Raw genomic sequence first — 22,463 nt, 5'->3', positions numbered from 1 at the left:
GATTGTGTAAGCAGCAGGACAAGGGACCAAACCATGAGCACTAGCCTCCCTAGTTGGGAAAATAACAGAAGCTGACATTGGCCAACTTCCTCCACAGTCTGACAGCTGCAGATACATTTGCCAGTGGCTCATCGCTACTCAACAAGAACCTGAGGGGCTAGAGCAGTCGTGGATGTTTATTGCACAGAGAAGAAACAAAATGGGAGAATCTGAACTATAGAGAAACCCCAGGAACACCTCAAAAAAAAAAAAAAAACACAAACACATACTTTAGCTACAGCAAATTTGCCACATCTGAAACAGAGAGATACAGAGACATAAGGGCTCATGCAGGAACTTTTTCAAGACAAGTCCTGGTTTCGCTCTACCTCAACTTAGTAAAAGGCTTTCCCAGTCAGAAAGGCTCTCTAAGGACAACAGATGCCTACCATGGACCTCTGAAAGAGGCTCCTGATAATTCACTGAAAGAAAGCTAAGCAAAGAAATGGAGCAGACATCAAACTGATTTGTGTTATGACATGAAAAAATGTGAGGTGAAACATGTCAATAGGTGAACAGCTACTGATTTATCATTTAAGTGATCTTTCTTTGCATTTAGGGTGAAACACAAAAGTATCATACAAATGCTTTTTCCTTCCAGAGTGCTCCAGGACTATCTCAAGCTTACCAAAATTGCTATTTAATGGTAATTAGCAAGGATGACAAACATATTCCTAAACGATGACAAAGTCCTTTGGTTAATGTTTTCATACAGTTCCTAGGTGTAATAGGATCCCTAGCCCAGCTACAGCCAAGCTAGATGATACTGTAATATAAACAATCAGAAGAAACTGAGCAGGAACAGACCTAGAAAATCACCAGGGCTGGACCAGTATGGTCTGCAAAGTAGCTGATAAAGCTATGCCTAACCTGCTCCTCAACACCATCAAGGGGGAGAATTCCAGCCTTTCCAGACCATCTAGTCCACATTTACCTGTTTACCACTACAAAGCTTCCCTAACGTCTGATCTTCAACTCTCCTGATGCTATCTAAGCTGATTAGTTCTTTTCCTATCCACAGAGAACATGGAGAATCAACTGCTCCCTTTCATATTTGCATCAGGCTTCATTTCATTTATTTTTTTAACGTGTTAATAGACTTTCTAGAAAATTTGAATTTTTCCTTCCCTTTCCTTTTTCCTTCCCTTCCCTTATTCCTTCCTTTCCTTTATTCCTTCCCTTCCCTTCCCTTCCCTTCCCTTCCCTTCCCTTCCCTTCCCTTCCCTTCCCTTCCCTTCCCTTCCCTTCCCTTCCCTTCCCTTCCCTTCCCTTCCCTTCCCTTCCCTTCCCTTCCCTTCCCTTCCCTTCCCTTCCCTTCCCTTCCCTTATTCCTTCCTTTCCCTTATTCCTTCCCTTATTCCTTCCCTTATTCCTTCCCTTCCCTTCCCTTCCCTTCCCTTCCCTTCCCTTCCCTTCCCTTCCCTTCCCTTCCCTTCCCTTCCCTTCCCTTCCCTTCCTTTCCTTCCTTTCTTTCCTTCTTTTTCTTCCTTCCTTCCTTCCTTCCTTCCTTCCTTCCTTTTGTTCTCTTTCGTTCTTTCTCTTTCATTCTTTCTTTCATTCTTTCTCTCGTTCTTTCTTTCATTTCTTTCTTTCTTTCTTTCTCTTTCATTCTATTCCTTTTGTTCTTTCTCTTTCGTTCTTTCTCTCATTCTTTCTTTCATTTGTTCTTTCATTCTTTCATTCTTTCATTCTTTCATTCTTTCTTTCGTTCTTTCATTCTTTCATTCTTTCTTTTTTCTTTTTTCTTTTTTCTTTTTTCTTTTTTCTTTTTTTTTCTTTTTTCTTTTTTCTTTTTTCCTTTTTTCTTTTTTCTTTTTTCTTTTTCCTTTCTTTTTTTTTTGTCAGAAGAACTTTTTTTTTTAAGTCATTACTCACGGATGTTTTCCAGACACTTACGGACTCTCTGCTCATTTCATACTCAGCAACAAATCGCTTTGCTAGAATGAAGAGCACCCAGACACCTGCGGCAGCAGGCAAGGCTGTGGGTAGCTGTGCTTGGCAGAGCGGGTCACTCACAACCTGCAGATGGAGTTATGTTACTCCTGTAGCTGCCTAGGCACCTGCAGCAGGGGGCAGTTTCCCAGTTTGTGCAGACAGATGAGGTTTGACGCCATGTATTGGGGAATTAATTTTCCCCCTTTAACCTAGACCCATGACTGAGAGTATCCTTAACGGACAATTATCAGGAGAAGACAAAATCTGAAAGCTCTGCTGATGGTGGCCAGGCTTGACATCCACTGCACTTGCTAAGGCTCACGTTCATAAAGTTAGCAAGTGCCTGAATGTTTGCAAAATCCATTGCGAGGTACCTTTGGACATTCCTCTAGTGCAGATAATAGCTGCATGAATACATGCTGTTCTGCATGCTAATTAATATGTATATTAAGCTGCATTAAGAAAACAGTGCTCTCTCCATGCCTTGATACTATAATATATATGATGTTATATCAGTATCACCTATAAAATCCAGTCATTTTTTTTTTAAAGTTCTCCATCACAGCTAGCCCGTCCTCTATTAGAATGTTTAATTATGGCTTGCTTCCTCTGCACAGGAGGATAAATGAGTGTTGCGTAAAGCCTATGGATTTGACATTTGCCTGACAGAGCCCCTCCAAGGACTTTCACTGAGACAGTTTCACAAAGTCAAAACTAGATGATTTTATTGAGTTGACAGGTATAACAGATCCAGAATTGCAAGTGATAAATACACTTGTTGCATTAGCGCTAAATATCCTAAAGCTAGCCAAAAATTAATTAAGCTATATTAATAATCCTCCGAGGGATCACCTATAAAATAATGCAGGCACACTGTTTAAACAGATGACCTCGTTGAGGCAACATTGGCCTCTGTAGTTTGTCTACTTCTCCTTCGGGAGAGTCACGATTTTATCCCCCCCTGCCCGGCAGCTGTTCTGACAGGTGCAGCAAACATGTCACAAGGGCCGCCAGGCTCCTCCTAGGTGTTGTATAAGCATACCTACAAATGCGGATGTGCACTGTTGGAGTTGGGGACTGCACCGGCCCCACAGGTATCGCTACTTCATCCTCCATCATCTTCCTTTTTGTCCTTTGGCCAACCTGTCTAACTGCCAAGGTCGTGGGCAAAAGCCAAGCTGCAAAGTTTTATCAGTGGTGCAACCGTTCTGCCAACATTGACCCAAGAGCTTGGTAGGTTCCCCTTCTGTCTTTCTCTTTACCCTGCGTACGCACCCGGAAACCTACACCCCAGTGTTGCGCGCTTAAGGACAAGCTATTCCATGATGGACCAAACACCACAACCACAATCATTAGGTCACCATCCCCTCACACAACAGCTGATGAGTTGTTTTCACACAGGTAAGTGTCCCTGTTGGAAATTAATTGGAAGAGTGAGCAGAGGAGTGCTCTGCTTTGGAGCAGTAGTATGTTCGAGTTGCAAAATGTGCTCTGCTGGAGATTAGAGAGCTTTACATATTCCTGCCTTCTTTATATTGAAAAGTCTTCCATGAAATCAGACAAAAAGTGAAGTTACCACAATGTGAGAGGCTCTATGAGCACAGGAAGACAAAATCAGATGAGATGGCGTACTGTCTGGCCTTTACTGTTTGTGCAGACAGATGTGCTCACTGATGGTGCATGATTAGATTACTTGATGATTCTACTGAACCATGTGAGCTGAGTGAGCGTTTTCCTTGATGTGTCACTTTACCTCTCCTCCCACTTGCTGCGAGTGCTGCTGCGACGTGACGGTCCGGTGTCAGCCTGTGTGCCTGCCTGGGAGCTCCTTTTTCAGGTAGGTTTGAGTTTTTGTCTCTTTGGACAGCCAGTTTATTTCCAGCTGGCAAGTGCAGCAATGCCAGGGACTGCTCTGAACAGGAAAAAATGGATGTCAGAGAAAAATAGAGAGGAAGAAACTTTAACTGCTCCTGTGCTAGACTCTGCTTTCTCCTTTCTCATGTTACACTGTGCATACATGCCTTCTAGCTTAGGTGGGGCACGTTATGCACGTGATAGAGAAGATCACTGCTGGGTAGGACTGTTCCAAGGAAAGAGTTTTGTGGAGACCATGCCCATCGTGTGGCATCCAAGAGCAGCACGAGACTGAGACAGTTTCATCTTGGTGCGAGGACAGAGGGATGGGGGCTCCTTTATGTGGGCACAAAGCAGAAATCTGTGACTACCTGCACGTCTGAACCAGAAAAACCACACTGAGGAGAAATTGCTTGCTTGCTGAGGCCTTGCTGTGATTCTAACAGTGCCGATTCAAACTGCCAGCTTTGCGTATGAGGGTCATGAAAAGGAATGCCATGATACTGACAGATCTGTCCCAAAACAGAATATAAAGGTCTAAGTAATTGCTAATAGATGTGAGATACATGATGTTTGTCACTACTGACCAAAGCCAAATTGCAACTTAAAACCACAACGTGCAAAGCCCATGAATTTTGCTTTTTAATTTGCTAATAAATTAGTTAAAACCAATTACCTATATTGATCAAGGCCAGGAGCAGTTTACTGAGTGCTAACTATATGCCTAAGAAAATATCCTTCCTGACTGGGAAGGTCTGTTCCCATTCATCCCCAGGGAAGACATTTCAATTGCTAATCTTACTGGGGAGTGTGTTTCCACTGCGTGAGCTCTACCAAAACCTCCTCTAAAGCGAAAATGAGAATTGCCACAATGAAGGTCCAGGGAGCAATAAAAAGGAGCTGCACTGCAAGTCTCATTCAGCAACAGATTTAGTTCTACAAGCACAGACCTCTATTACACAGCCCCTGTTGAAGAACATGTTAAATTTGATCTTTTATTTTGCCCAGTAACTGGTTTTGTACCCAAAATGTGCCAAGGTCCAGTACAACCCACATCAAGAGAAGCCATAGGTATCATGAGGTCTCCTGGCACCCTGTTGCTCCTTCACTGGTTTTTGCCATAATACAGTTCAGATTTACATCTATATTTGGCTGCTCCTTGTGTATGAACTTTGCACCAAGACCTCAGAAAGAGATTTTCGATGTGGCTTTACACTCTATTTGTTTCCTTGCTCTGTGCGTGTGCGTGTGTATGTATATGTGATTTCTGCCTATAATCCAAGGCATGGGTGTTATTTCATAGAAATCACCACAAGTTAGAACTAGTTAAAAACAAAACCAAAAACAACCCACCAAATGATCAAAAAATTTTTGACAGCTTGGATTTCCACAGTAATTATTTGCATGCATGCTTTCAGAATTCGAAATAATAACTGTGCTGAAGCATCAATGCACCGGGATTAAGAAGTACCACCAAGCATGCAGCCTTCCTTCCCCTGAAGGCTAGTAGTACCAAAGGATTGTGGCTAGTCTGGTTTGCTGAAAGGGTGTTGCAGCAGCGTCTGTGCAAAAAAAAAATAAAAAAAAAAAAGGCTTGCATTCCAGTCCTATGATGAGCACGTCTCTCTCATTTTCTGAATGTAGCTTATCTGTTTGCTATGGATCTATGGATCATACAAGTAATGCAAACTTCGACAGTTAAGAGTAAACAGTCTCCTTGGACATATATTAATTTATATGTATATAAAGTTTTTAAGTCTTCCTAGCTGTCTAGCAGGTTACACAGTGCCTAAAATAGAGTTTTAGAGGCACCTGAGCAGTTTCAAAGTTATTCAAATGCCTTGGAGGATCTCAGCATTTAGTACTTTGGAAATATTACCTGTGTTCTCTGCCCCAAACCAAGACTTCCCCAAGGAAATCATGCTCCCGCAGGAAAACTGGCACCTGCCCCCAGTTTTCCTCTTTCCACATTTTCCTCATTCCAGATGGGCGGAGCTCTCATGTAAGACCGTGGTGCAGGGAAAGAAATGGTCCTGCAGTTGGCTGAGGGCAGCTGGTCCCAGTGGGAACACACCGAACTCAGTGGTCCGTGGAGCGCAGAGGGGAGCGCAGAGGGGAGCACAGAGGCTGCTGGCTTTATAATGACCTGAGTTCACAGCACTTTGTGTTACTGAGGCGTCTGGCAGGATTCACTCCCGGATGTGATTCACTATAACAATCCAATTAGGAGGTAGCAGTGGTTTGAGGTGTTGTGGACAGGTCTGTGCACCCTTGGGACAGCATTCACCAGTCACTGAGCTGGGACCAGTGAACTGGTGTTTGCTGCATATTCCTTTGCTGACTTCGACAATGGTCTCAGCTCAGTGTTTGCTCATCTCTTTGAATCCTCTTTTAACAAGCTGTACTGTTGGGCTGTGGTGCCATTTTCCAGATGACTTCTTAGTGGTGTCTGGCAAGTCTCCTTTACTCCCTGGGACTTTGAACACCCCCGTTCCAGTCCCTCGGCTCCACCAGAGCAGTCTTCCTGCCTCCAACCAAAGGCAGTGGCGTTAGTGCAGATGACTGCACTGGAAGCCCAGCATGACCATGGCTACCCCTACCCATCCTTGCTGGCTCCCCAATGAGGTGTTGTTTTTGAAGAGTCCGCTGCTTGCCATCACTGTGTAAGCTTGACTCCTGCGCCCTGCATCAGTACCTGCCTAGGGTTCATTCTGGCCATGAGTCCTTACAAAGCAGCTTCAGTGCTCCTTTCAGTACAGCTTATGACTGTACCTGGTGGGGCTGAAGCTACCACCTTCAGTCTTCAATCTTTTATGAACTGAGTGTTTAGGGCCAGGATGGGAAGAAAGAGACCCAAAGGGCACCAAGAGGAATCTGCCTGTGCCTGAGGTAGCCAGTCTGCATGAGTTGGAAAGCAGGGGATGGCATTTCCACCTTTGCCTTATAGCATGCTGGACTGCCTGATCAAAGCATTTATTGGTGCAATCTCAGATCATCTGACATTGCCTCAGCGTTATTTCATGTTGGATCAAAGTGGCATGAAGATGAAAATGCTTACATCCTCCAAACATGCTGTCTCATGGCAGCATATCCACGTTAACAGATTCGCAGTTGGAAAAGAAAGAATTACCAAGTATTCCACTTTAGACAGAGCCTTGCCAAAATCTCTCACTGCATAAGCATGATGTTGTACCTAATGCATGCATGGCTCTTAGAAACAAGAATGCCTTGTGACAAAGCATAAGGTTAACTTAAATAGTTTAACTAGTAGATTTTGTGAACCTGGTTCCTTTTGATGACTGTAAGCCAGGAGCCAAACACAACTCATCCACAACACTTAGCAGAAACAATTTTGCAGCTTTCAAATTTACAACAAGAAAATATTGTTGCAATATTGCTCTGATATAACTCTACACAGAGGCCAAAAACCCTCTTCTGCTTTTTATAAATGACTGTTGGTGGCCTTACATGGCCAAAAAAAAGTTCCTATAAATAATAATAATAAAAAAGGAATTATACAAGAGGTACATATGAGGTTTTTCTGTCACAGTATACACCTACGAAGTTTCATGGCACTGGAATTCCTTCAGGGACAGTGGGGAGGGAGCAATTAAGAGGAAACCCACAAACTGTATACAAAGACAGTGAAGTATGTGTGGCGGATGTTCTTGTTAAGTTAGCAATTACACAATGTGTCTTTTTAATCTTTAGGATGCTGTGAAGCAGCTTCCCTCTACAGTTTGTTCACTACTTATGTTCCTTCCACATAAAGAATGACTACAAAACTGTATGAAAAGTAAGGACGTCAGCTGCATATTATGCATCAGCCTGACACAGGCATTCTCTAGAAGGAAGCAAGCACAGCCAGCGAAATGAGCTGTTTGGGATGTTTGATCTGACCTCCTTGTAATATTTCAAGTGAGACTCTTTTTCCAAGCAGCAATGAATACACTCAGATATTGCTTCTTTGCCATCTTGATTCTCAGTGTTTCCCTTCTATTTGTTTTCTATGCCATTAATTTCCATGTGCAAAAATCTCTAAGGAGGCTCAACTTCCCAGTGAGCTCAACTTTAGCAGAAGCCTGTAAAGCACTTATTGAAGACAAGGCGCCCTTTCTGAAGGAAACTGCTTTAAAAACATCCTTCAGAAAACCCAACTGCACAGAGTACATCATGCAGAACCACTACATCACCCGCACCCTGTCGTCCGAGGAGTCCTCCTTCCCCCTTGCCTACATCATCACCCTGCATAAGGAGTTTGAGACCTTCGAGCGGCTCTTCAGGGCAGTCTACATGCCCCAAAATGTTTACTGCGTCCACGTGGATGGCAAGGCGCCAGCCACCTTGTGGCAGGCAGTGCAGCAGCTGGTGGGCTGCTTCCCCAACGCCTTCCTTGCCTCCCACACCGAGCGGGTGGTCTATGGCGGCGCATCCCGCCTGCGGGCCGACCTGCACTGCATGCGGGACCTGCTGGCCTCCGCCGTGCCCTGGCGGTACTTGCTGAACATCTGTGGGCAGGACTTCCCCTTGAAGACCAACCGGGAGATTGTCCGGCAGCTGAAGGGCTTCAGGGGGAAGAATGTCACCCCTGGGGTGCTGCCGCCACCCCACGTCATCGCTCGCACCAAGTATGTGCACCGGGAGCAACTATACCCTTTCTTTTCTTTCATGCTGCGGACGTTTGTGCGCAAGGCTCCCCCACCACACAACCTGACCATCTACTTCGGCTCTGCGTACATTGCGGTCACCCGGCCCTTCGTGGAGTTCGTGCTGTGGGATCAGCGTGCCATCGACTTGCTGGTGTGGTCCCAGGACACCTACAGCCCCGACGAGCACTTCTGGGTGACGCTCAACAGGATCCCAGGTAAGGATACCTTTTTTTTTTTTTTTTTTTTTCTGAGGATGCACGCATGGGTGTGCACACACCACACACATCCACATACCTCAGACTGACTTTGGCAAAACCGAGATGAAAAATGTAATCAGATCATAATTTGTACAAAAGGATGAGCTACAAAATAAGCTTATTTGCCATTCTTGGCCACTTAGATCACTGTTCTGTGTGGTGTACATTACTTTCTTTGTATCTGACCAAAAGCCCAGAGGATCTAAGTTCCAATTAAAACCTTTGGAAATCTCTGCTGATTCAAGCCTTTTATTGGTAGAAATCAAGATGAAGAAAAGGCACGGAACAAAGAGTAAGCTACGTAAGTGAAGGTTTTCTACAAGATATCCACATTTTGGGGGAGGATTTTGATTTTCCACAAATAGAAGCCAATTACTTTCTATCTATTACTCCAGAGCAAAAATCTGAGTTCAGCCTATAATTTGCTTCTAGTCTTCACGTGCCCTTCTGTGGGTACAAAGATACCAGCTCTCCCTTAACAGCTGCAAAAAGCAGGTACTCATAAGTACTGCCTAAATTCCATCGTACAGGCTCAAGGATTGGTTAAGAGAAACAGAATTAGCACCAGTACTTTCACTTTTACCTTATGTATTTATAATTAGTTTTACCTTGCCTGAGGAAGGGTTGGAAAGTGCACAGGACTTCTCCCCCATGCATGCACACTGCTTTTAGAAACACCAGGTAGGATTTTACTGCTCCTAACTTCCTAGAGTTTCATAGCAGCCCAAAGCAGGAACACAAGCAATGGAAGCAAGGATAGGTTTATTCTCCTGTCTTTTTCCTTTTCATCCTCTAACTTGTAGAGGATGAAAAAAAGGAGCAGTTTCCACATGAGAAACACTCCTTCCTCTTCCATGTTTTCCCTGCCATCACTAGAGTGACAAAAGTGGCCATGTAGCTTTGACAGATGTACTCAAGGGCTGCTGTCACCCAGGATTTTGAAGCCTATCTCCTAAGTGTAGCAGGGGGTGTCAGACTGTCCTGAGCATATGTGAGTTCGATCCAATGCTTGATGTGACTCTTGAAGATAATAGCATCAGGCAGTGGTCCAGCTATTAGAACAAATAGTTGGAGGCCTTCACGCAGGAAAAGAGATCATCTGCAGACCAGTTTGGACACACACTGTATCATGAAAGAACTAAACAAAACAGCTAGTTGTAGTTTCAGACAGCCATGACAATCCCATTCAGATAAATAATACAAAAGACTGTTTGGTCCACATATCTTAAAATAGCACGCTTATTACCCACAGCCATGCAACAAAGACCAATACTTTCTTTTAGCGCCCCCCCCCCCCCCCACCCCGAGACTTTTGCCTTTCAATTCCCATCCAGTTGTTTTTCAAATAGCAGTCTTAACTTATTTTTGGTATTTATCTCAGGCCACTTCTCTCCCACATGACTCCTGTGTGACAGAAAAGTCTTGAAAGTCATTTTTCAGATAAGGAAGAGAAGCATGGAGAAATTAAGGGAAAGTATTTGCGATGCGTTTAGGCCTGAAGTGACTAAATCACTTCCCCAGGGCTGCACAAGAAGCATGAAACATCGTAGTGTAGTTTAGTGGACTCATGCTGGCCACATCCCAGAGCAGCTGCATGGCCACTGGACCACCTTCCCCTCTGTCATGTAGAGCAGAAGGCAGATCCTGGTTGCCAAAAGAGAGGTGTACATCCACACTTAATGCTGCTGAATCCTTCAATTCAACCATGATGAATCCTGTTCCAAGCCAAAATCCTGTCCCTACTTTCATGCCATATGGTGCAGAACAACAGAGCCTGGTGGCTTTGTCTCTTCTGCACCAGTGCCATTTCTTTACTAAGGGAGTGAGGGCACAAGGCTCTAAAAGCTCATTGCCACCAAAAGAGGAAATTTCCTCCTGCCTCCTGCTCATCCTTTCCTCCTCCCTTCTGTGCCAGGAGTGTTGCCAGTTCAATTAATTAGCCCTGAAGTAAAACAATGTACTTTTTCTGAGTGCGTGAGTTGAACTGACTCTGTGAAGAATCCAGCCAGCACTGAAGACAGCACAAAGAAAAGCAGGGGGAACACACAGATGCGAGTAAGAAGGAGAGGGAAATTGGAAGGAGGAAGGGAAGCAAGACCTTCCTCTTTCAGTGACAGTGAATCATTAGCCTGGCTCAAGCTACCTTCTACAATGCCACCTGTGCATGTGATATGGGATTCAGTGTGCCCCCTCACACACAGCACAACTCTGTTCCTTCACTTCTCTTCGGCTTTATGTGGGAGTACATACATGCAAAACATATGAAGTTAAAGATCAGTTGCTCCTGAAAGAAAAGTGCCTGATATGGATGCCTTTGCTCCTAGCTCCTCTCTTGAAACAGGCAGGCTGGTAGCTGAGGAACAGCTGAGGGAACTGGGGTTGTTTAGTCTGGTGAAGAGGAGGCTCAGGGGAGACCTTATTGCTCTCTACAACTACCTGAAAAAAGCTGTGGAGAGATGGGGATTGGCCTCTTCTCTCAGATATCTAGCAATAGGACTAGAGGGAATGGCTTCAAGTTGTGCCAGGGGAGGTTTAGGTTGGAAATTAGGAGACATTTCTTCTCAGAAAGAGTAGTCAGGCATTGGAATGGGTTGCCCAGGGAAGTGGTGGAGCCACTGTCCCTGGGGGTGTTCAAGAAAAGGTTGGACGTAGTGCTTAGGGACATGGTTTAGTGGGTGACAGTGGTGGTAGGGGGATGTTTGGACCAGATGATCTTGAAGGTCTTTTCCAACCTTAATGATTCTATGATTCTATGACTCTATAATTCTATGATTCTGACCTGGAGGTCCCGCTACTGGGACCTCCCTTGGTCATACACATGTCTCCACAGAGGTGATGGTCACTTGGTGTAAGGGAATCTGGGGGTTTGCAGGGAAAGTGCCAGGGCAGAATTGCTTTTATTCCTGGTTCTGCAAGAAGTCTGCAACTGTGGATTATGTGTCCCAGACGGGAAGAAATAAAGATTGGAGCACCATGTCACTTCTGCTGATGCGCCAGCCTGGGAAGAACACTGGTTACACAGCATACCATCACTGCCTGCTGCAAAATGTGACAAACTTTTGGGTTAGTGTAAACACGAGGTAGTTGATTAACAGAAGGGGTGGCCCACAGTGTCCTGTCTTGCACACCCAGACCACCCTTGATCTGAATGGTCAGATCACTGAACCTCCAGGCAGCTTCCCTTAGGGAACAGGCACCTGGGAACATCAGCAACCTCAACCCGCTATCTTTGGGTGAGGTCCTTTCTCCTGTTACTGCTAATTAAACATAGAAATAGGGAAGCCATGGAAGATGACTTTGCATTCTACTCTGTGCTTGCTTTTCCAAGTATTCATCCAGCTGTGTGCCTACCACAAAGTTTTTTTTTTGTTTTTTTGTTTTTTTTTTTTGATACAATTGCATACCGTGTCTGTCTAAGTGGAAAGAACCAGTCTCATCTCAACTTGCTCTGAACAGGACAAAGGTTGCTAACTTATTCATTCGTTTCATCAATGGCTGAGAAAGAACCAAAAGGGTGGATAGTTTTGTTAGCAAGTGGTGTCTTAAATCACACCCAAACTTCAAAAGTATATCTGATGGCAAGTCCTCAGCTGGGATTTAAATAGTAGACAGAAAAATAAGAAGGGCAGTTGGCATACAGTATGCCTCAGGGAATGGCAGGCATGTGGGAGGCAGTGCTGTGAGTCAAGCTAAGTGCACTCTCAAGGCAGACAGGAGTTCGTTTTGTACAAGCAAACAGACACATAAAAAATTTAAAAATTAGGAATTGCCTAATGTGATTGATTAATGTGCTATCAGTGACACCCTGAATTTTCTGGTATTCTTCTCTCACAACCACAACCAAAGTGAATGAGATTTTCCTTGAGAGCTATCAGCTCTCATTTGGCTCTGAAACTATTGCCTTAAATAAACTGCAGTGAAATTTTAACAAACAGACCTGCTCCCCCCAGCAATTTAGGCTGCATGAAGGTTCTTGCTACAGCAACTACATAATTTAAAACTACTTTGGTACCTGTCTGTAGTTTCTAGACAGACTCTTAGAATGACCTTCTCAGCAATGCATGCACCATACTAACATTCACCATTTTGGTTGGCTTTTGTCTGCCACAATTGTTCATTTTCCTTAAGTTAGTGCCCACCCTTCAAATGACAGGTAGACAGACAGGCAGATGCTTTTTAGTATGATTCCAGACAGCAATGCTAGTTGAATAAGCAATATTCTAGAAGGAAATATTTTGTACCTATGTCTGCAGCATTACTTATATAACTAATACTTGTTCTCTTGTTCCTATTCCACATTATTTTAATGAGACTTCCTGATCGAGCAAGAATTTCTTGTAGTAATACGGCATAAAAAAGCCAGGGAATCTTCTGCGATTGTTACTGAGTCTTACATCCACAAAGCTGTTGCAATCTCATAATTAAAACCTTCCTCTTTTGACAAACCTACTGAGGGCAAGGTGTTGCAACACAGTGGCAGCAATCACAAACACATCTGCTTTATGGTAGAATTTCCAGAAAAATTACTCTTGTCCTCTATTCACCATTCAGATACCAAAGTTCATCTGAAAAGATGTGAATTAAAATATGGTTTAGTCTTTATGCAATCTGCAGTCATTGGAACTTAAGTACTGCTTTCAATTTGATCAATTTGATTTTGCTGCTATTGAAGCCAAATGTTGCTTCACAACCAGTTGTTTGTTTTGCACTAAAGCACTACCTAGTGATGACAGGATAAGGAAGGATATGCCTTCAGGAAGGCTTTCTGAAAAGGCACAGCTAATAAATGGACTTGCACTCCTTTGCTTGACTCTCCAGTATCTTTGTGTCTATCACACATTGGCATAATGGGCTTCAAACAGCATAACTCCTTGAAGAGCAGGATCAGATGACAGCATCTTAAGAAAGCATTTATTTTTTCTTTGAATTTTACCATCAGGTAATATCTGTCAAAATTATTGCATGTAACTAAGCAAACTTCAGTCCAGCTGCAGTAACAGAGCCTCTTTTTGAATATAGCGTTCCCGTGAGACGTTGAGCTGCTTACAACCCTTTGTTTTCATTAGGAAGGCACAGTCAGGCCTCCTGAACCTGTCCCCTGCTTTCATCTACATGCAAACTCATCTGACCGCACTGAAAGCTGTGTTACACATGTTGAGAGACAAGCCCTGTCGCCAGAAGCCTGTCTGGGCAGCCGAGGTGGAAGTCAGCAGAGCCATGCCTGACAGGGTGCTGGCAAAGCGGGCAAGTCCTGAGCAGCCCTGTAGAGATCAACCAGCTCCTCTGAGTCAAAACCACGACCCTGATGAAGATGCTCACATTAGTTTATGGGTGAATAAAAAGCTCAGAAAAACCTCCTTCAAAACGTATTGTCAAATGAAGCTGGTTACTAGAACTGAGACAATTTCCTTATTATCCATCAGATTAATCAAAATAAGAGGTGCAGTTTAGCTCTCTTACCAGTCAACAGCGTAACTGCTCAAGCAGAGAGCGTGCATTACCTTAATTCAAACCACTGTCTTGAAAGAAGCAGTTTTAAACAAGCTCCCCCTCTCGAGTTCTATTTCCTTCTCTACAGGTTCAGAGGTCTGCTTTAAAGCTTGTCAGTCTTGTGTTTATTTTAGTTAACTCCCACCCCTGCCACACACACTGCTTTTACATCCATATCCCCCACTGAAATGGACATTTATGGTGACAAGATACAAAACTGAGCATTTGTACGTTTTTAAGGGGAGGTGGTGTTTTTTTTTTCCTGTTATTTCAATCTGATCTTGCAAGAAGAGCTTTTCTTGCAATATATTTTTTTTTCCTTTTCTTCTTTAAAAGAAGAGCTTTTCTTTTAAAGACCCCCCGGTACCTTCACCAGTCACTTCCCTGAAGGACAGCTGGGAGAGCTTGCCCTGAAGGACAAGCCAGACAACAACCAAACCAGGATTTTAGCGCAAATCCTTCCTGAGTGTCACCTCAAGAGCCCAGCAACCATTTCCATTTGGAGGTGACCACTTCTATCCTACCCGTGGCTGCTTGGTCTCCCTCGCTCCTCCTGGCACTGGCAGCTTGTGGCTTGGACTTCTCCCTAGGGCACTTCTGTAAAATGACAGAGGCTGGAAAAAGGCAACAAAAGAAAAGCAAACCCAAACCCAAAGAGAGAACACCCTCCCTCCACGTCCCCCCGCTCCAAACCAATCTAATCCACAGTTCCAGAACCTGGAGAGCACTAAGATGGATGGATCCCCAACCCCATGAAAGGCAGCCGGTAACAGCACTACCAGTGCTCCCCCTCTGGCGCAGCATGGCCATGCGGCAGCGGCAGGTGGTGGCAGTGCTGGTGACCATGGTGCTGCTGGGTGCTGCCATGCTGCTGGGCCGTGGTGGGTGGCGGATGGCAGGGCCAGGCCATGGCGGGTGGCGGATAGCAGGGCCAGGCGGTGGCTCAGCTGAGGGCATGGTGCTGGAGCAGGTGTGTGGGGCTTTGCTGGCTGGGCAGGCCCCTGCAATGCAGGGCAGTGGGCTGCGGCCTGTGGCCAGGAGCTCGTCCTGCACCACATACGTGTCCCACAGCCGGTATATCACCCGTGCCCTGTCCTCTGAGGAGGCCACCTTCCCCCTTGCCTACATCATCACCCTGCATAAGGAGTTTGAGACCTTCGAGCGGCTCTTCAGGGCAGTCTACATGCCCCAAAATGTTTACTGCGTCCACGTGGATGGCAAGGCGCCAGCCACCTTGTGGCAGGCAGTGCAGCAGCTGGTGGGCTGCTTCCCCAACGCCTTCCTTGCCTCCCACACCGAGCGGGTGGTCTATGGCGGCGCATCCCGCCTGCGGGCCGACCTGCACTGCATGCGGGACCTGCTGGCCTCCGCCGTGCCCTGGCGGTACTTGCTGAACATCTGTGGGCAGGACTTCCCCTTGAAGACCAACCGGGAGATTGTCCGGCAGCTGAAGGGCTTCAGGGGGAAGAATGTCACCCCTGGGGTGCTGCCGCCACCCCACGTCACTGCACGGACACGATTCATGCACCAGGAGTGGGAGGGAAGCAACATTTCGGGGCTGGTCACCCCCCAGGTGCACAAGGCTCCCCCACCACACAACCTGACCATCTACTTCGGCTCTGCGTACATTGCGGTCACCCGGCCCTTCGTGGAGTTCGTGCTGCGGGACCAGCGTGCCATTGACTTGCTGGTGTGGTCCCAGGACACCTACAGCCCCGACGAGCACTTCTGGGTGACGCTCAACAGGATCCCAGGTACGCTTTGAGGTCCCTGTCCTGGCGTCCAGCACCTTGGGACAGGCGAGGAGAAGGCTTTGGTACTAATTATTGCTAAAATAGTACAGTAGGAATAACTGGCCATGGCATGGTATCGGCTGATTGTGGTGGTCACAATGGGTCTCACCTCTGCGGCGTTAACCCTAATGGAGTTTGCCCACCTATGCATATCCCACTTCAAGACCAATGTGTTTCACAAATGTAAATATCTGGTCCCAAAGTCCAGACAAAGTTATCACTGATTTCAAAAGGTCTCTCAGAATAATAGCCCCTCTCTACCCCAAGGGTGCACCATTTGGGGCAGATTTAGGAAGTGTGTCCTAACCCAGCCTCATGTGCCAGGTGAGAGCATGGAATTTTTTTCTGTGTACCAGCTTACAAAATGCAGGAAAAAATCTTGGGTCAGTTGGTGGTATTGATGTGTAAGCTCATCCCCTTCCCTAAACAGCTGCAAATGAGGAAGCACACACTACTGCTTCAGAAGACCAGAGAGGGCTATCTGCTTGTCAGCTTGGCTTAAACTGATGCGCTGGTTTGGTTCTGGAATCACAGGTACAGGGCCTGGAAGTTCAGAGCAAATTGGGCAGCCATTTATGTTGCAGCATTTCCATCTGAATGTCAGTTTATGCGTGTGTTGCAGAAATGCAAGTACAGTGGCTCATTTTATGTAAGGTATGTATACCTTTCTTGATAATACCTGGTAGTGATGCAAGAAGGAAATGGAGTTGCCTCTGTCTTAGTGCCAACACATGCAAATCAACTCTCATTGTATTTCAATGGTAAAAAGAAAAAAAAATGAAAAAGGAAGAGCTTAGCTGAGAAACATGTTGTGTTGTGTCCTGTGGATGAGGTCCATGTTCTGAACCAAAGCGTATTTTTCCTGCCTCCAAACCTCTGTCTGAAAGGGAAGGGTGCTCAGCACAGTGTTGTGCCCACAGGAGGTGCTGCTCGGGGAAGGAATGTGCTTTGCTTCCCGAGTAGTGGTTTACAGCCACCAGAACTGCACAGGTCAGGTATGAAGACAACCATGACTGACTGGAAAGACAGGCCAGCCCTCTGATGCCTTTAATTTCATTTCTTCCCTTAGCGTGTACTTGAAATTCACTTCCTTTGCTGTGGGCACCTTCAAGTTCCTGAAAAATAAACTTTCGCAATACACGGGGGATTTGAGCTGCATGATTCTGTTGGGAAGAGCAGAAACATTGCACTTCCACCTTCCCCTACTTTCCCTCCAGCAATCAGGTACAAATGAAAGGTGGACAGGAAAATGTGGAGATACTGATCATGCTTCCCCACCTGTGCTAAATGAGAGGGAGCAGGTAATATGCTCATCCCTGCTGTAGTTTACAGGACAGCCTTCAGTTCTGCTGCCTGTGTTTTAGGGACAAAACTCCTTTTAGCCCCATGGAGGGGGAGATAAAAGCTGAACAAAAGTAGAGGTTAGCAATTCACACCTGAGTTTATATTCATACTTACCATCAGCATAACTTTTCAGACAAAGTATTTATCAAAAGAGGTCCCAAGAACAGTTTCTGAATAGGAAATCAATTGGTAAGGACCAAACAAATATATAATGGAGAATGTGGTAAATCCATTTTTTTTGTAGTTCTGAACTACATTATTCCTTACTCTTCAATTAACTTACAAAAATGCCTAGTTTACTTAATTTGAGAGCTAGTGAATAATGTTAAGTCAGTAATTTTGTATTCCTAGAAGGCAGTGCTCCCATTGTTTTTGTGGATGTCCCGAGGCCTTGCCTGTTTTGTCAGTCATATTTTTGCTCTCCCACAGTGTCAGCATTTTCCAAGATTTTCCTCACACCACATTTACTGCCAGCTCTTGTGAACAGGTTTTTAATTTGGAGCAATAACATATATCCCAGGCCATTTGAGGTGCATATAGCCTGTCATCACTGCCTCTTTTTTTCTTTGATAAAGTGTTATCTTTAGTTGGATGCTTTCTGCAAAGGAGCAACATTTTCAGAATTTTCCCCAGGACAAAATCATGCTTTTTGGCATGTTATTTTGTTTGATAAAGCCTAATATACAAAGGGGGGGGCAGAATAAGATTGTGAAGTTCCAGTTATTGCTGCCAGGTATCTCTATAGCAAACTGCTGCAGTGGTTCTGCTGGCAGATCAAGCAGTCTTTTTGCATCTGACATAAAAGTCACAACTCAATATTTGCAAACAACCATTCTTAGTTACAAGGAACATGCTGTCTTTAAATACACCAAACCAAGCAAGCAATCTGAAATTAAAAACAAAGCCAAAAAACTGCTTAACCTTCCTCCCATCAAATTTCCCCCAAACAAACCAAAATACCCACCCCCATGCCTTTGATATTACACAGTGCCTTTAGGATCTCTTTTGGCCTTTGCTGTGCTTCTCTTCAAGCTCACAAGCAAAGTAGTTGTTAGGTTAGAGTAACTGTGAAGATACTGTGATTACTCCCATCCAGCAAGGGAACAGAAGACAAGTAAATGAACAAACAAACAAACAAAACAGAATAGTAGCAAAATCTTCCTTTGCTTTCAGCTTTAAATTTCAGAAAACACCAAAGTTGAGGTGATGACACTATTTCAGTTACCATTTCAGCACTGCTGATGACTTCTGTGTGTTCTGCAAGCACTAGCTGCCAAGTTCTGCTTTACAGAACTGCTATCAAATAACCCCTTTTAGGAGTGTAGTTAAATAGCAAAATAAATATTTTATATTAGTACACATTTTAAATGACATTATGAAAATCAGAAAGTGGGCTAATTGTTCTTAAAGAAAGAGGTCAGAAACGGGCATTAAAATGTCTGTTTTATTTTACTTAAATCATACTGGGCACAGGTCCTGCAACTCCAAACCAACACTATTCTGCATTTTGTTCAAGCTCTAAAAATCTTACTGTAAATCGAGGAAAATTGCTGTGTTTTCAGTATTGAGAGTCTGTACAAATGATGGATAATAATGCAAAAATTATGAGGATGTTTCAATAAAAAGCTGCATGGTTCTCTCCCTGCCACTCAGATAGTTGTTTCTTTTGAAAAGCAAACAAGAGGACATAGGAATAAAAGACTTTAAATATCCCTATTAAAAATCTGGAAGAAAAACACTTGAATATGTTTAGCTGTTCAAGTAGTTTAACTTGCTTTAGTTACAGCTCGACTATGACCAGGGGTTATTAGTTAATAACATTATTAATGTCATTGCCATCTGTGACAGGGGGACTCTCAGAAGAGGGGGCTGCAGCTTCCTGCTGCCTGCCACTGACACCCCAGTCACACCCTGTCGCTTCTGATGCAGCTGTTAAAAAGATTGAGTTGCAGGTACTCCACAGTGGTAAATTAATGCTTGCATGCGAGCAAGTTAGTCCTTTCCTCTGCTTGTAGCTTCATGAGGAGAAAGCAGAAATAATGTCTGCATTTTTGTACCTGCGTGTGTTTGGCTTCCCAAACGTTGCCTGTTCTGCCATACAATAACTCAGGCACAACACTACGGTAACTACTTGCTGGGCTGGAAAGAACAAAATATGTTGAGTCTTTTTTTCCAAGCAGGCAAATAAATTATAGACAAATGTTTGTGCTACAGTGAGAAGTTGGTGCTTTTCCAGCTTTTCTTAGTGTGCATGGGGTGGCAGTTACACAGTCTGTATCATTGCTTAGCTCTCAAGCAACAAATTAGCCAGTAAGAAAGATAAAATTTATGGAAAGGGATGAGTTCATAGAAAGCTTTTATGATTTTACATAACATGCCTTTGCTTTTTTCTACTGTATTTTGAAGACTATGTTAAGAAGGGCTTCAATAAATGTCTTTCACTGTACTGAGCACACTATAGAATCATAGAATATCCCAGGTTGGAAGGGACCCACAAGGATCATCGAGCCCAACTCCCGGCACCACACAGGTCAACCCAAAAATTCAGACCATGTGACTAAGTGCACAGTCCAAACGCTTCTTAAATTCCAACAGGCTTGGTGCGGTGACTACTTCCCTGGGGAGACCGTTCCAGTGTGCAACAACCCTCTCAGTGAAGAACCTCTTCCTGATGTCTAGCCTGAACCTCTCCTGCCGCAGCTTGACACCATTCCTGCGGGTCCTATCATTGGTCACTTATAGCCATACAGATCAGGCACAGAGGGTTTCCTAGCTGTACCTACCTGGTCAGCTCCTACCTTCAAAGCCAAAGGCCTCATCTCATGGCAATGGGTCTTTGTTGCTGCCTAGAGTTGAAAATACGGAAGTTCTCTTGACTTAAGCAGCTGCCAACACATTGCATATATATTGCTTGTTTACTCTTCATCAAATACCAAACACTGAGTGCTCAACATTATCCCCTTAAGTACTTAAAATGGATGTTATAGCAGGTGTTCATCATTTACCAGTTTATGTTTAGATAGGTCCTCTGATACGTCTAGACTTTCACATACTATTGTGTAATTTCATAAGCTATATAGTTCAGTTTCAAGAACTCCATCCACTGATATCACGCTTGAACTTGTTCTGGTGGTCTCTTTTCTTTTCCCTTCTCTTTTCTCAAATACATAAATATAAAAAAGAGAGAGAGAGAGAGAGAGAGAGAGGGAGAATGTAAGAAAAAAGAAAGTATTTAACACTACTGAAGATGTGATGTGTCAGTGGCCTGGTGTGCAAATAGCACTGGGAGGGCCATACTGGTTAGGAAGGTGATGTGAACGCAGTATCATGCATGCAGTATCATACTGAGACTGTTTTTCAGGTAAAATTATTTAGGTCTCTTGGGCTGTCAACTTGTTCACAGCATGAAAGCTGCTTTCAGTGAAAAAGCTTTACAACAAAGTTAGCATCCAGGCATTGGTTGACACGTAGTACAGAGTATTTTATTCTAGTTTTGTGAGGAGGGTCCTAGCAAACAGACAGAAAACTGAGCATATAGCTGTTAAAAGGACTAATTATTTTATTTTCTGTTACCTAATTGCAGGTGTCCCAGGCTCCATGCCCAATGCGTCATGGGAAGGAGACCTGAAAGCGGTGAAGTGGATTGATATGGAAGAGAGCCATGGAGGTTGTCATGGTAATGTATACATTTTTCATCCGTTATTCTTCCTGTTCATCTAGTGAAAAACACTTGACTATTTTTCCTGTAGTCCTATGGCCTCTAACTGTAACATGAGTCAGTCTTCAGGTGGCAGATAAGGCATTAAAAAGGAGTCAGCTCTTCCATAGTCCTTAGGCAACGAATGATAATAGCTACTTAAGACAAGCAGTGAGAAAGCTGGAACAGTTTTCATGACATGACCTTAACAAGATATAACCTCTACGGCACACTTAATTTTTTGCTTACTGTTTTGTACTTCTGACATAGCAAAGTGGGAGAAAAAGAGAATACAATTTTTATTTCAAGAATTTTTGATCCATCTCATATAGTTTTTTGTGCTGAGGAGAAAAATTTTGAGAATTTCAGTCAGCTTAAATTGCATCAGTTTCACATCAGCATGAATACATTGAAATAAGTGACACTGGACCAGTGTCAACCAGAATTATTTAGTTGAAAATCTTGTATAAGTAAAAGTGTAAGTTCCTCTTCACTGACAGAAGGAAATTCCCCTCTTTGCTATGTGTCAGTCTCATCGTAGAAAGTCTCAACTAATAACACTTCTTTTCTGATCTATCTCCTTATTCAGGAATTTTACTTATTTATTTTCAAGTAACTTTCTTCATTTCATTCTGTTGTTCATACTTACTCATATTTAGAAGGTATTTTAGCATGTTTGTTGTGTAGGAGATTATTGATAGTGGCTTTGCAGATAAAAGTTATCAAAAGAAAGTTTTGGCTCCTTGAGCATGCCTGTGGAAATAAACCTGGGTTCTGACATTTCTTTTTTTGTTTGTTTTGTTTTGTTTTTATTTTTTGGCAGGCCATTATGTCAGAGGCATTTGTGTGTATGGAACAGGTGACCTCAAATGGCTTTTTAACTCCACCTGTATGTTTGCAAATAAGTTTGAGCTCAGAACATACCCACTGACTGTGGAGTGCTTGGAGCTGAGACATCGAAAGAGAACCTTGTCCCAGAGTGAGGTTCAGGTGGAACCAAATTGGTATTTCTAGCTAGCAAAAAAAAAAATCCGGCTACATCAATGAAAGTGATCAGGAGAATAGCAGCAAAAATCTAATTTCTGCTGTGCTGGTAACACAAATTCATCCACCAGGTTTCTTTAGGATGCATGGTAGACACAGCTCAGTTCAGCTTGTCTCGCTCAGTCTGCAGATCTAACCTTTGATTTAATACCCTCAGGCCAAAGCATGAGAGATCCAAAAGGAAGCACTAAGGCACAGCTCCTCTTGCAGCTGCCCTGTCTGCATTTTTGCCATTTTTAATGGGCTTTTTTCCAGCCATAACTTTTGTCTTGCTACAGTGACATTGCTACCTGTTTCTATAAAATGTATAGAGAATCATGTACCCTCGGGATTTCTCAGGATTTCTCGTACCTCAGTAAAA

At 43.9% G+C, this 22,463-nt stretch overlaps 2 protein-coding genes across 2 annotated transcripts; both read left to right on the top strand.

Annotated features, from left to right (window-relative positions):
* Positions 1-7,770: 7,770 nt before the first annotated feature.
* On the top strand, positions 7,771-9,632 carry LOC118254770 (N-acetyllactosaminide beta-1,6-N-acetylglucosaminyl-transferase-like). Its single transcript, XM_035560355.1, has 2 exons — positions 7,771-8,692; positions 9,538-9,632. The coding sequence occupies exons 1-2, from the start codon at positions 7,771-7,773 to the stop codon at positions 9,630-9,632; spliced, it is 1,017 nt and encodes a 338-aa protein (XP_035416248.1).
* A 5,394-nt stretch (positions 9,633-15,026) lies between these two features.
* On the top strand, positions 15,027-22,072 carry LOC118254768 (N-acetyllactosaminide beta-1,6-N-acetylglucosaminyl-transferase-like). The gene is made up of 3 exons (XM_035560354.1): positions 15,027-15,978; positions 20,945-21,037; positions 21,882-22,072. The coding sequence occupies exons 1-3, from the start codon at positions 15,027-15,029 to the stop codon at positions 22,070-22,072; spliced, it is 1,236 nt and encodes a 411-aa protein (XP_035416247.1).
* Positions 22,073-22,463: the final 391 nt, after the last annotated feature.

The sequence above is a fragment of the Cygnus atratus genome, chromosome 2 (assembly GCF_013377495.2).
Source record: "Cygnus atratus isolate AKBS03 ecotype Queensland, Australia chromosome 2, CAtr_DNAZoo_HiC_assembly, whole genome shotgun sequence".
Classification (NCBI taxonomy): Eukaryota; Metazoa; Chordata; class Aves; order Anseriformes; family Anatidae; genus Cygnus; species Cygnus atratus.
The sequence above is the reverse complement of the archived record's forward strand: the minus strand, read 5'-3'. Positions and strand labels throughout refer to the sequence as shown.